The following is a 12,932-nucleotide window of genomic DNA, read 5'->3' on the forward strand; positions in this document are numbered from 1 at the left end:
ACCAAATGTGGCCTGAGACGACCTGCCACACCATGTGTGTCCTTGTGTGTTTGCATTTGCAGTAGCACAAAACTGGACGTCACAGGAGGTTGGTGGCACCTTATTTAGGGAGGACGGGCTCGTGGTAATGGCTGGAGCGGAATGGGTGGAATGGTGTCAAATACATTAAACACATGGTTTCCATTTGCTCCACTACAGTCATTATTAAGAGCAGCCTCTGCTGCGCGTACCAATGCATTTATTCTTAATCTACCCAGTTTGGCTAATCTGAAACATACTCAGACAAAATAAGCCTTATAGCATACAACAACACATACTGTGTCCTCTACATATCCAAGGCCCTATAGCATACGTATGGGGCCTCGGTCTCTCATTGCGATTAAGAGTAATCAAGTAAGCTTATATATGTGTGCATGCGTGCTGATATGAGAACCCCTTCCTCCCTTTGGCCAGATAAATAGCTCCCTGAGTTTACTTGTGTCACACAACAACCTACCCACTGGAGCGTCTACCATCCAATCATGTGACCAGACAAAGGGCTGCAATCTGGTCTGTGTGCACACACCCCTTTAAGGCCAAGGTCAGACACAATACAATTCACAAAGCATGGGAGGAGGAGGAGAAGGAGAGGGGGGAACAGAGGAAGAGGAGGGAAGATGAATGAAGTAAAGAAAGACTGGGGGGGTGTAGGAATGAACAGATAAAGTAGGAGAGGGAAGAGAAGAAAAGGGAGTGAAAACCAGGACAAAAGAGGGAAAACAGACAGGGATGAGATCAGTCTGTCTGTCTGTCTGTCTGTCTGTCTGTCTGTCTGTCTGTCTGTCTGTCTGTCTGTCTGTCTGTCTGTCTGTCTGTCTGTCTGTCTGTCTGTCTGTCTGTCTGTCTGTCTGTCTGTCTGTCTGTCTGTCTCAGTCAGTCAGTCAGTCTGTCTGTGTCTGTCATTCAAGTCAAATCACACCATATACAGCTTGTTTGATTGGTTGTTTCTGTGTCTGACACTCCAGCAATTCCATTGCTGCTAAGCCGCATTAAAAAACCTTCGCAACAGCACTGCACCGTGGTCTGCTGCTACCTCTACTGGCTTAACACTGATAGAGCTTCCCAGATAGTGGTTCGGAAGCCGAGACCCACTGGTGTGTGTGTGTGATATGTGCGCGTGTTTTATTTTAAGACCAGCACAGACTAAACAGCAATCCTCAGTGTTCTTGCTGTGAAAGTCTGGTTCAAGGACTTGATAGTAGGACGCCAGAGCACAGCCTCTTTCAGAGCACAGCTTACCCTTCACAACTGCAAACTGTCTGATATAGTAGAGCTAGTCACAAAGTGGATTTTAAAATAATCTAAAATTGTAATTAATTACAAAATAGTAACATAGCTACAGAGGTTGTTATGCAAAGCACATACTGTATGTCACCTACTGCTCTCCTTTATTTTTCACCCAATTGGAGATCATTCCTTTTTGTGTGTATTAATTACTTTTTTTGAGTTTGCAGTGATCTTTCATTTAAAATATTTTGCAATGCCTATGTTAATAAGGATCACAGAGGGAGTGAAATGGAGTTTGAGGGAGTTGAAGAGAATGAGGAAGAGCCAGTGTCTGGGAAGAGTGGAAAGGAAACAGTCAGGAAATAGAAATCCACGACGTGTCCACGAGGATTCTTCGATAATTGGAGTGCAATTCAAGGACAAAGTCAAGCATGGGGTTTTGTCTGATCAATTTGAGTTATCGGGGTGGGTGGAGAGTAAACTAGAAAATAGATCCTCTCAAGGGGGTGATAACAGTGCCTATACTTATAGGTTGAGCAACTTACGAAGGTTCCTGGCATGTGTGGAGCCTGACGATTAACCAGAAATCGAGGTGGCTGGAGGGAGGACAGTCTGGCCGTGATGCTGTGCCTTGGGTTGGAGGTTCTCCATGATTAGCACATGCTCTAACATCTCCCTAGTGTTTTCGCAGCCAGAAGTCTGGGCATGTAGCGTCAGTGTGCAAGAAGGTACAGTTGAGATGTGGTGGATGTCTGGAGGTCAAGCCCCAGCGGCATAGTAGTAAATGTTTAGGTAGTCCCGGTTAGTGAAACGAATACAGGTAGCTAAAGTCAGAGTAGGACAGGGTGTTACGCATGGAGAGGCAGTGAGAAGGGTTGAGGGTGGAGACGGAGGGAACACTCCCTCTGTTGCTTTGAAGGGCAAATGGCATTAGTGAATGTTCCCATGTCAGTGTGTGGACCCCAAAAACTGTGTGTTGATAAATCCAGGTTCTTGGCCGTGATGGTCGTGCATTGTGCTGCGCAAGTAGAAAGTAGGTCTGAGAGAATTGCCATTATTGTGAAAGCGGACAGATGTTTTCTGGAAGTCCTAGACGTAACTGCAGAGAATCTACAGAAGATGTTGGAAGAACTCTGTAGTTTGGATAGTGGGGTAGGGGTGAGTAGTGTAGTATACAGTGGGTAGAGTAGTATACAGTATGTAGCAGATGAAGTAGAAATACAGTTGGAGGTACTGCAACATTCTATTGGATGCCAACCACCGTTAAACCTCAACAAAGAAGACGACTCTGAGTCGGCTGCTGGAGAAGGAAGACCACTGCTGCTATCATCACCGGGACCACGTCACACCCTGCTGTCAATGACCTTGCAACCAAAGGGGGACCAGTGGCTCCCCCTTTTCCTCTCCCCCCATCTGTCGCATGCACTGGACCGGACCATGGACTGGGTGCCACACACTTTATGACAACGAGGAACGACTGCCGAACAACTACCAACAAAACACACAAACCAATGGCAGATGAGCGACCAATGGGTGGTGGCGGAGGCCATCTTAACGACTCTCTAACAGCAAGGACTATCTCTGGGACTGAACATACGGTTGTTGTGAATATGTGTAGTGTGAACCCAAGATTGTTTTATAAAAAAATCGTATTGTGTAGATTAAAACCCACAATTGTGGTGTTACAAGATCATTAGTGGTCTAACAAATTAAGCCATTAGCTTAATTGAAGTTAAAGCTTTCTAGAAGACTTTCTAATGAGGCCCAGACTGTCTAATGAGGTTGTGGAGATGGAGGTCTGACTTTCTCCCTCCTCTTGGCCTCCTAGCACCTCCTTCTCTTGGCATAAGGCTCCAGGAAGCTTCTCCTTCTCTTCCTGAAACATTCCTCATTTTGAACAGCTCCTGCTCTTGACTGCTTTATCCTCTACCATGTCCACATCCATTTGGCTCTACAGTCGTGGCCAAAAGTTTTGAGAATGACACAAATATTAATTTCTACAAAGTTCGCTGCTTCAGTGTCTTTAGATAGTTTTGTCAGATGTTACTATGGAATACTGAAGTATAATTACAAGCATTTCATAAGTGTCAAAGGCTTTTATTGACAATTACGTGAAGGATGCAAAGAGTCAATATATGCAGTGTTGACCCTTCTTTTTCAAGACCTCTGCAATCCGCCCTAGCATGCTGTCAATTGGCTTCTGGGCCACATCCTGACTGATGGCAGCCCATTCTTGCATAATCAATGCTTGGAGGTTGTCAGAATTTGTGGGTTTTTGTTTGTCCACCCGCCTCTTGAGGATTGACCACAAGTTCTCAATGGGATTAAGGTCTGGGGAATATCCTGGTCATGGACCCAGAATATCAATGTTTGTCCCCCGAGCCACTTGGTTATCACTTTTGCCTTATGGCAAGGTGCTCCATCATGCTGGAAAAGGCATTGTTCATCACCAAACTGTTCCTGGAAGTTGCTCTCGGAGGAAGTGTTGGTACCATTCTTTATTCATGGCTGTGTTCTTAGGAAAAATTGTGAGTGAGCCCACTCCCTTGGCTGAGAAGCAACCCCACACATGAATGGTCTCAGGATGCTTTACTGTTGGCATGACACAGGACTGATGGTAGCGCTCACCTTGTCTTCTCCGGACAAACTTTTTTCCGGATGCCCCAAACAATCGGAAAGGGGAGTCATCAGAGAAAAGGACTTTACCCCAGTCCTCAGCAGTCCAATCCCTTTACCTTTTGCAGAATATCAGTCTGTCCCTGATGTTTTTCCTGGAGAGAAGTGGCTTCTTTGCTGCCCTTCTTGACACCAGGCCATCCTCCAAAAGTCTTTGCCTCACTGTGCGTGCAGATGCACTCACACCTGCCATTCCTGAGCAAGCCCTGTACTGGTGGTGCCCCGATCCCGCAGCTGAATCAATTTTAGGAGACGGTCCTGGCGCTTGCTGGACTTTCTTGGGCGCCCTGAAGGCTTCTTCACAACAATTGAACCGCTCTCCTTGAAGTTCTTGATGATCCGATAAATGGTTGATTTAGGTGCAATCTTACTGGCAGCAATATCCTTGCCTGTGAAGCCCTTTTTGTGCAAAGCAATGATGACGGCACGTGTTTCCTTGCAGGTAACCATGGTTGACAGAGGAAGAACAATGATTCCAAGCACCACCCTCCTTTTGAAGCTTCCAGTCTGTTATTCGAACTCAATCAGCATGACAGAGTGATCTCCAGCCTTGTCCTCGTCAACACTCACACCTGTGTTAACGAGAGAATCACTGACATGATGTCAGCTGGTCCTTTTGTGGCAGGGTTGAAATGCAGTGGAAATGTTTTTTTGGGGATTCAGTTCATTTGCATGGCAAAGAGGGACTTTGCAATTAATTGCAATTCATCTGATCACTCTTCATAACGTTCTGGAGTATATGCAAATTGCCATCATACAAACTGAGGCAGCAGACTTCGTGAAAATTAACATTTGTGTCATTCTCAAAACTTTTGGCCACTGCTGTACTTCATCGAGGGATGAGGCCAGTGGAGGGAAGCACTTAGTGTTCACCTGTGGTCCCTAAGTCCAGTCCATGTAGTCAATATAATGTCCCCATACAGGACTGGAGCTGGGCTACAGGAGGTTGGATGAACCAACTTGGAAGGGATGGGCTGGTGTACCTACTAGAAGAGATGTAGCCACTTTGAAGGGTGGTGTTTCCACAGGCCTGTTGAAAGGTGTTGTAGTAGAGGCCCTGTTGAAGTTAGGTGGACCATTGTGGCTGTTGGAGTGGTGTTTCCTGGGTAGGAGCCACTGTGTTGGGAGCCAAGGAGCTGCAGGCACCCAGGTTCTGGGGGACGGTAGTGGCCAACAGCTGTTGGACGACATGGACATTTTTCTGAAAAGGGTTCTAACAGGTTTCTGAACAGGATGCTTTTTCAAGTAATTCAGAAAATCTGCCATAATAATAAATGCGTTTCAAAGTGACCTGGGCCAGGTTTCCTAAATGCATATTTTGAGCTTGCAAGTCCTAAGTGATTAGGAGTTCTGTAGCAGAGTTCTATCGATCAGACATCAGTCACTTCACAGTGGCGGTTGCATAGAAATAGAATCTCATTTTAGTTCTATGTGCAATTGGTCTGTGACATCATCCACTGTCAGAGCTAGATGGAAGGATGACTAGTAGTAGTACTGAACTTTAATGTGACCTTGTATTTCTGTGTCCTCTACAAACAAACTGCCCAGTCACTGTCTCCGTACCTTTCAATTTTGTGTAGACCTTAATTATTATTACATGTAGGCCGTACTTGGCAGCTCTCTCCGTTCCAATCTCTCTCTGTACTTGGCAGCTGAATTACAGTACACAAGTAAAACAAGAAATGTAAAATAATCTAAAGAAAGTCAGGACTGCTTCAGTGAGTAGAGTAAAGGAACAAAGAAAAGACAACACACTGGAAAAAAAGTGTTTATTGGTTTTTGAACACTTTAGAAAATACAAAAATCATTCACAGCATCAATCATTTAAAATAAGCTATCTAATCATTTCCTGATATTCATTGAAAACATTTCCCACCAGAGCCCTTAAATCCAGAACATTAAAAACTAGTGCAATGAAAATAAGAATACATTTTAAATTAAAACTTGTAAACATAAGAAACTACAGTGCAGTGGCAGTGACCAGCATCATCATGGTTACTGTCAATTGCATAATCAGAACATTCCTGAGTATTGAGTGATGTCATCTCAGGGAGACAACTGTCATCTTTGTGGGACAACATTAAAATAGCATTTGCTCTGTCCATTCTGGAAAGATCTACTTTGCTCCCTTCCTTGAGGTATTCATTGATGAGAATGTTCCCGGGACTACCCATACGTAAAATGTATGCACGCATGACTAAGTCGCTTTGGATTAAAAAGTCTGCTAAATGGCATATATTATAATGTTGGATTACTGAAAAAGTAGAGCTGAGAGAAAGCAGGTATCATCTTAAGGAGACATCAAAGACAATGGGGGAAGGTTACAGTACGATGGGTGAGATACCGTTGGCGTGGCGATGGAAGGCGGGTCCCCTGAGCTTTCCCCCGATGTGGGTGTTCTCCTGGTCAGCAGGGGCTGAGATATACCACATGACCACACCCGAGGGGTTGATGGACACAACAAAGTGTGTGGAGTCCTTCAGTGTGGGCATTTCCCGCTCCGCAAACACATCATAGATCTGGAGAAAGGGAGGGGGAAGGAAGGAGAGAGTACGGGACATGAAGGAAAAAAGGAGATATGAAATGGCATGATTGAGGCAACGCCAGCAATATGACTTAGAGAAACCGGGACCAGACTGACCTTGTAGCTGCCAGTGGTGTAGTTGAGTTGTCCCAGGGAGGCCTGGTAGCGGTAAGGCATGTCAGTACGACGACTGAAGAACACTAGAGCACTGGCCTTATCAGACAGAGGGCGCCAGAACACCTCAATACCGCTCTTCTCCTGAGAATCAGACAGGAAGCAAGGTACAGAGAGAGAGAGAGAGAATAATAAGATTGAGGACATTTAGATTCAGCTAGATTCAGCTCAACAACACAACTCAGGAGGAGTATTTGACCCTGATAAGACTATAGAATATATGTGGGTCTTACCTTGATCAGGCGTCTACCCTGGATGCCCATGGGGTCCTGGCTGATGCCGATGGCCACCTTGTTCTGCAGGATGGTGCGTGCCCCGCTGCTAATGGTCCTCAGGTCGTTGGACATGAAGAGAGGAGCAGCCATGATGGCCCACAGAGCCATCTGAGACCGAGACTGATCCATGCTCAGCCCAAAGTCCCCGACCACCAGCTAGAATACACAGTCAGTTCAGCCAGAAGCTAAAACATACTCGGTCATCTCCTCACTCTGAATATGCACGACAAATTGGTTATTTCATTGAATAGCAACATTTCCTCTACAGTGAAATGGAGAGTTTGACAAAGACAGACCATGTCAGGGTCATTCCACCGGCCGGGTCCAGCTGCAGGCTGCAGGACGTCTTGGTTGTTGAAGAACCAATCAGCAATGCTCAGCACACTATTCCACGAGTCCTCTATGTCACCATAGTTACGCCACAGGTTACAGATCTCTCCCAGTTGGGTGTAGTTCACCTGAGAAACAAATGTAGAAGAGGTCAACTTAGAAAATGTTTAAATATGATCTGTATATAAACTGGATTGACTTACAGCAAATATTAACCCCTCCTTATTACAAAAATATGTAATTATTTAAATGAAATTTGATTAACCTTGGGTGGGAGTCCACCCTGGTAGGCTGGCCAACTGCAAGAGTAGCCAATGGGGCGTCCGGTAGCGTTCAGAGCCTTCGACATGGCAGGGTAGCCTATAAGAAAGAACAGTGTCTGTGTCAAGCAAGCAGCTGAGGGTTGAGTAAACCACTTATCTCCTGTTTCAACCTTCAGTATGTCCATCCACAACTCTCCCCCCTTCCTCACCCTGCTCCTGCTCCGTAGCGTTGGAGTAGCAGCCGTCAAACTTCAGCATGTCCACTTTCCAGTCAGCGAAAGTCTGAGCGTCTATAGTGATCTTGTCCAGGGGGGTCCCAGGGTACCCTCCACATGTGAGTGTGCCCATGTCCCCATAGATACCCAGCTTCAGCCCCCGGTCATGGATGTAGCTCGCCAGGTTGGGGATCCCACTTGGGAACCTGAGAGAGGAGGTTATAGATACACAGGTTAGACAGACATGTAACACATATTCATACAGACACAATAGTTTGAGCACAATAATGCCAATATACCCCACCTGAGAGAATGGGCTATATGAGTATCATATGACTGACAAGTCAGTGACCTCAATATATTGGTACAATATATGTCAACAACCTCAAAATAGATATATTCCACCTGACAGTAGACAATATGGCAATACATAGATAAGATACATGAGATACAAGTGCAATAAAGTTGTAAACATTAACAGTGCTTGTGAGAACAAAACATGTGTGTTACTCCGTTCAGTAGCCTACCGCTTAGGGTCAGCCTGCAGGCGTCCATTACTGTCTCTGTCCTTGGAGGCCCAGCAATCGTCTATGTTGACGTAGACATATCCCAGCTCCCTCCAGCCGTCCTCAGCCAGCCTGTCTGCCATGTCCCGGAACAGAACCTCACTGTGGGAGGACGACGCAGAGGAAGAGAGGAAAATGTCAGGAGTTCCTATGGCCTATATTATAAAAAAGTGTCAATGTTGGCTCTGAAATCTCTTCCTCACCTTGTCTCCTTTCCTTGTTATGAAAAGGCATTCCCAAGAATGGGAAGAGTTCAGAATCATATTTTTGTTTTACCTGATGCAGTTCTTGGGGTCGTTCTGACAGTCGATGTCACAGCGGAAGCGTTCCCATGCCAACCAGCCCATAGGAGGGGTCCTCATCAGACCATTGTCCAGGGCAAGGGTGGCCACAAAGAGCGCCAGCACACACAATGCTACCGCAAATCGCATTCCTGAAAGAGACAGACGTTTGTTACAGTACAAAGTCACTAAAACTGGGATGTAGCATCCAGATTTGCCCAAACACAAGGAATGCACGTAAATCGCTTTAATTTTAAAGTATCTGCTTCTGTACAGGCATAATGAACATGACCCTGGTGGACATTCTGCATAACTGAATAGAGTCAATGTGCAGTGTGTATTGATACACCTGAGTGTCACATGACTGACTGGGTATGCCAACTGCCAAAGGAGGTAGGAGAGGAGGAGGGGTGGGAAAACAAAGAAGGCGTGACAACACTAACCTGTTTAACCTTTTACCATTATAAGACAAACACTACACATGAATAATACCTGAACTGTACAAGTCACCTGACCATAACTGAACTCAAGGAATGATTACCTTGTGCATATGCACAGTGCATACATTGAAACACAAGCGAATACCAGAATACAAAATAAACCAGGAAACAAAATAAAACTTAATGACACAATATGGCCCAGAGCTAGGCAGAAAAGACAGATAAATAGTAATACCATGATAATCTGACCATTAGCCTACATGAGAAAATGTTAGCTGGTTTGACGTATTTATATACATTTCAAGTAACGTACAGTAAGTATAAAGTCCTTGGATAGGAAACAGCGACTTGAATTGCTACTGTAGCTACGCATCACTTAGCAGAACACCGCAAGAGTGATACATTGTAACAATTGACTGGTTCTTCAAAGGGAGTCTAGTAACTTTAGCCTGATACAGATACTATGCAACTTTAGATGCAAATATATTTAACAAGAGTCGACTTTCAATGAGCACAAGTCCTGTATCAAAATATGCAAGAATGAATTCAATACTCACTGGGTTATTTTTTTTACAGCTTGTAAAGCAGCGTTCGGTTAGTGCCTCAAGGGTGTCGCCTATGCTCTGCTTTGAAAATAATACAAACCACATCTGATCACACATTTGAGGAAGCGGTTATCACATGATCCAGCGCGTTGTTGTCAGCTGACAAAAGAGGGGTGGGGACAGAGTGAGAAGGAAAGGAAGCAATGACGGTTATGAAGGAACCTAAACCCTGTTAGAATATTATTCAAATAAATGTATCCTTCCCTCCTTTCCTTGAAGTACAGATGTGACACGTGACATACTCACTGCTCCACACAAAATCTTGAGAAATTAATTTTGAAAAACATATCCTAGACATACTTGCATTGCAAGTTCTAGGATGTTAAGATTTAGATGCGATTTAGATGCACTATTGTAAAGTGGTTGTTCCACTGGATATCATAAGGTGAATGCACCAATTTGTAAGTCGCTCTGGATAAGAGCGTCTGCTAAATGACTTAAATGTAAATGTAAATGTAAGAGAGTCTAAGAATGAGTTGTAGTAAAACAAATGTGTCAACTTGTCATACATTAATAACAAGAATGACAGTAATAAGGTCACTAAGAAAAACGATATATATATATATTTTTAATGGGTTAGTTACTGGAAAAACTGCAGTGCTTGTCACATGTCATGAGAATCCTAGAGGTGGAGCTAAAGACAGGAAGTCAGTGGATCCACTTGCTGTTATGGCAGGAACAGCCCATGGTAAGATACTCGTCTGTAGTAGTTTAACACTCAAAGTAACTTTGATTTGTAATTTTACTATGTATGTTTTCTGTCTCCGTGTACCTGTTAGCACATATTCTATCCAATAGGTTTAGTAAGAACCTGCTTTTTTAATATCCTAGGGAGCTTGCAGGCATGACAGAGTTGAGATAAGAGCAATAAACTCTTGAGTAGAAACACCATTGAATATTGCAGCCAAAACTTTGTGCGTCATAACGTTACACTATGGACAGAAATGGTCTGTTGAGTTTAGTTTGTTGACTTTTCGGGTAATTCAGTCACTCTTTCAGGTTTGAATTTCAGCGTGTTAAGAGACCGGGTGCATTGTGGTTTCAGTTTCCATATACCGTGACAGAGTGACTAGTCTTGACAAGGAAGGAAGAGTGTATTACTGACAGTTTTGTTGTCTGGCCTGTTTATTAACAAGTTTCCCACACGTCACTGCATTCCATAGTGATACAATATCTATTCACATTATAGCTGTAACATCTGCTAACCATGTGTATGTGACCAATTTGATTTGACTGAGCTTTTTCATCTGTGACAGTTCGTTCTCGTGTTGGTTGTTCTACTCTTGTCCTTCACTGACACCTGGTGGACAATATGAGTGGTCTCTGTCTAGACTCGAGGTCTATTCACAGTGGGTATAGATCTTCCAGAACTGTTCATACTCACAGTGGTAAAGTAGAGAATCATGTTCTGTCTCTCCTAGGTGTGGTTGGAATGGTGGAGGTGGTCCTGAGGAGCGTAGCGGCTGGGTTCGCCATCGGAGAGACAGCTCTGGCTGCAGCCGAACCCTACTTGACCACAACTGGACCACTTATGATCACCGCCGCCCGAGCAGCAGGAGAGGTTGGCGTGGCGGGGGTGGGAGCGGTAGCCACGTGCCTGGTGTTCACTACGGCGTTGGTATCCATGGGAACCGGACTTCTCCTCGCCTCCATGGTGATGCGACTGATAGGGAGGGAAGGAGGAGGTGGAGCTAGAGCGAAGGCGGCGGAGGTGGCTGGAGGGGTCACCATCACGGTGGGAGCCGTGGCAACTGGAACACTAGTGGGCGCACTCCCCGTGTGGGGCCACTTCCTGGTCCAGTGCATCATGGTCCTGCTAGTGTACCCTTACACTTACGTGAATGAGATGACCGCGGTCCTCTCTGTTTTTTTCTCTACTCTCTACCTCAGTGTGGCGATGGGCCGTATGGGCGTCATCACAGGACTATTTACTATGGCCATTGCTATCTCGTCCCTCTGTGTCCTACTGAAGGCCCTATCAGAGAGAAGAACACAGCAGAGAGCCGAAGGAAACAGCAAATGGTCAGAGAGGTTACTGCTATACTCAGTTGTTGTGGCAATAGTAGGTTTCCCTATGGGTGTGGGGGATACAGGTGGGTCAGGGTCAGAGGTGACTGTGATGCTGGGGTCAGTGCTGTGGGTGGGGACCCTGGCTGCAGGACTGCTAGGAGCTGCTCTGGGAACAGTGGCTGTGGTGAGTTTGGGACCAGAGGGGGCAGCGAGGGTGGCGGTGGGGGCGGCAGTGACATCCTCTTGTACCCTGAGACTCATTCTCCCAGTATGCTCTTTGCTGGGGTCGGGGGGCAGCATAGGGGGTCTGTTAGGGGGAGCCACGGCTGCAGGGGTGTCACTGGGGGCCGCGAGTGTTGCTGCTGGACCGGAATTTAGAACCAGAGCGACGACACTAGTAGTTCTAGGCTCTGTAGCAGTAGGTGCGGTGCTAGGCTTCTGGGGTTTAACACTGGGAACTGTCATTCTGGGACCAGCAGAAATAATAACAGTGACCTTTGTTGCAGTGGGGGCCTTTATACTGGGTGCACCAAAGAGTCCGTTCCACACTCAGATTAAACTGAGGGGTGAGGTCCTTACAGGGACCAGCCTGATAGGAGGAATCGGCATGGAAACAGTAACCGCGGCTGCTGCACCTCTCGGAGCTGGGGCACTGGGAACAGCAGCGCTAGGAACTGCTGCACTGGGAAGACTGGGGACAGTAGGAGTACTGGTGGCAGCAGTAGTGGCACTGGGAAAAACGACATGTGGATTGGGAGCCTGAGACAGTGGCTTCCAGCAGCAGACTGTTATCTCTGCTAATTCTCTGTGTGTGTGTGCACGTATTTGTACGTTACTGAGACTTTACAGAATACATTGACATTATTTGCTGACAATGGCAGGTTATTGACCTAACAAATCCCAATAAACTTGAAGTATAAATCAAGGTGTGTATCATTTGTCTTTGATTATGAGGATGGTCATTAGGAGGCTGCAGGACTGGGTTTGGGTTTAATTAGGGATGTATGAGAACTACCACCCTCTCCCTTCTTCTCTCCATTCCCTGCTCCATCCCTTCCCCAAGACACAGATGATTCAGGAGAATGTTCAGCAACAGTCACGTCGGGCATGGGGCAGGTCATACGCCTGGCTGCTGCGTGTGCCTGCCAAGTGTCATGCATCTCACCTTTGCGCTGAGTCCCTCGAACGGCTCTGCCAGGTCTTCTTCTGACGGCAGCAACAGCAGTGATGGAAAAAGTACCCAACTGTCATACTTGAGTAAAAGTAAAGATACCTTAATAGAAAATGACTCAAGTAAAAGTAACACA

The 12,932-nt window shown here is 45.7% G+C and overlaps 2 protein-coding genes across 2 annotated transcripts; one reads left to right on the forward strand and one right to left on the reverse strand.

Moving 5' to 3' along the window:
- Positions 1–5,694: 5,694 nt before the first annotated feature.
- Positions 5,695–9,678, reverse strand: LOC120024125 (alpha-N-acetylgalactosaminidase-like). Its single transcript, XM_038968275.1, has 9 exons — positions 9,568–9,678; positions 8,566–8,722; positions 8,251–8,391; positions 7,718–7,929; positions 7,511–7,605; positions 7,212–7,373; positions 6,874–7,071; positions 6,584–6,724; positions 5,695–6,461 (listed from the first exon to the last, which is right to left on the reverse strand). Exons 2-9 carry the CDS (start codon positions 8,718–8,720, stop codon positions 6,264–6,266), a joined length of 1,302 nt encoding a protein of 433 aa, XP_038824203.1. The 5' UTR covers positions 8,721–8,722; positions 9,568–9,678; the 3' UTR covers positions 5,695–6,263.
- A 570-nt stretch (positions 9,679–10,248) lies between these two features.
- LOC120024162 lies at positions 10,249–12,544 on the forward strand. The gene is made up of 2 exons (XM_038968328.1): positions 10,249–10,303; positions 11,037–12,544. The coding sequence occupies exons 1-2, from the start codon at positions 10,285–10,287 to the stop codon at positions 12,386–12,388; spliced, it is 1,371 nt and encodes a 456-aa protein (XP_038824256.1). The 5' UTR covers positions 10,249–10,284; the 3' UTR covers positions 12,389–12,544.
- Positions 12,545–12,932: the final 388 nt, after the last annotated feature.

Source organism: Salvelinus namaycush, chromosome 29, assembly GCF_016432855.1.
Source record: "Salvelinus namaycush isolate Seneca chromosome 29, SaNama_1.0, whole genome shotgun sequence".
Taxonomy (NCBI): Eukaryota; Metazoa; Chordata; class Actinopteri; order Salmoniformes; family Salmonidae; genus Salvelinus; species Salvelinus namaycush.

What these genes read in the sequence shown, in the direction of transcription:
- LOC120024125 (XM_038968275.1), bottom strand. Translation starts at nt 8,720, where the DNA reads ATGCGATTTGCGGTAGCATTGTGTGTGCTGGCGCTCTTTGTGGCCACC. An exon ending in CGCTACGGAGCAGGAGCAGG is followed by an intron (nt 7,606 to 7,717) that starts GTGAGGAAGGGG and finishes TCTTTCTTATAG; the next exon opens with GCTACCCTGCCATGTCGAAG. An exon ending in AGGGTAGACGCCTGATCAAG is followed by an intron (nt 6,725 to 6,873) that starts GTAAGACCCACA and finishes TCTGATTCTCAG; the next exon opens with GAGAAGAGCGGTATTGAGGT.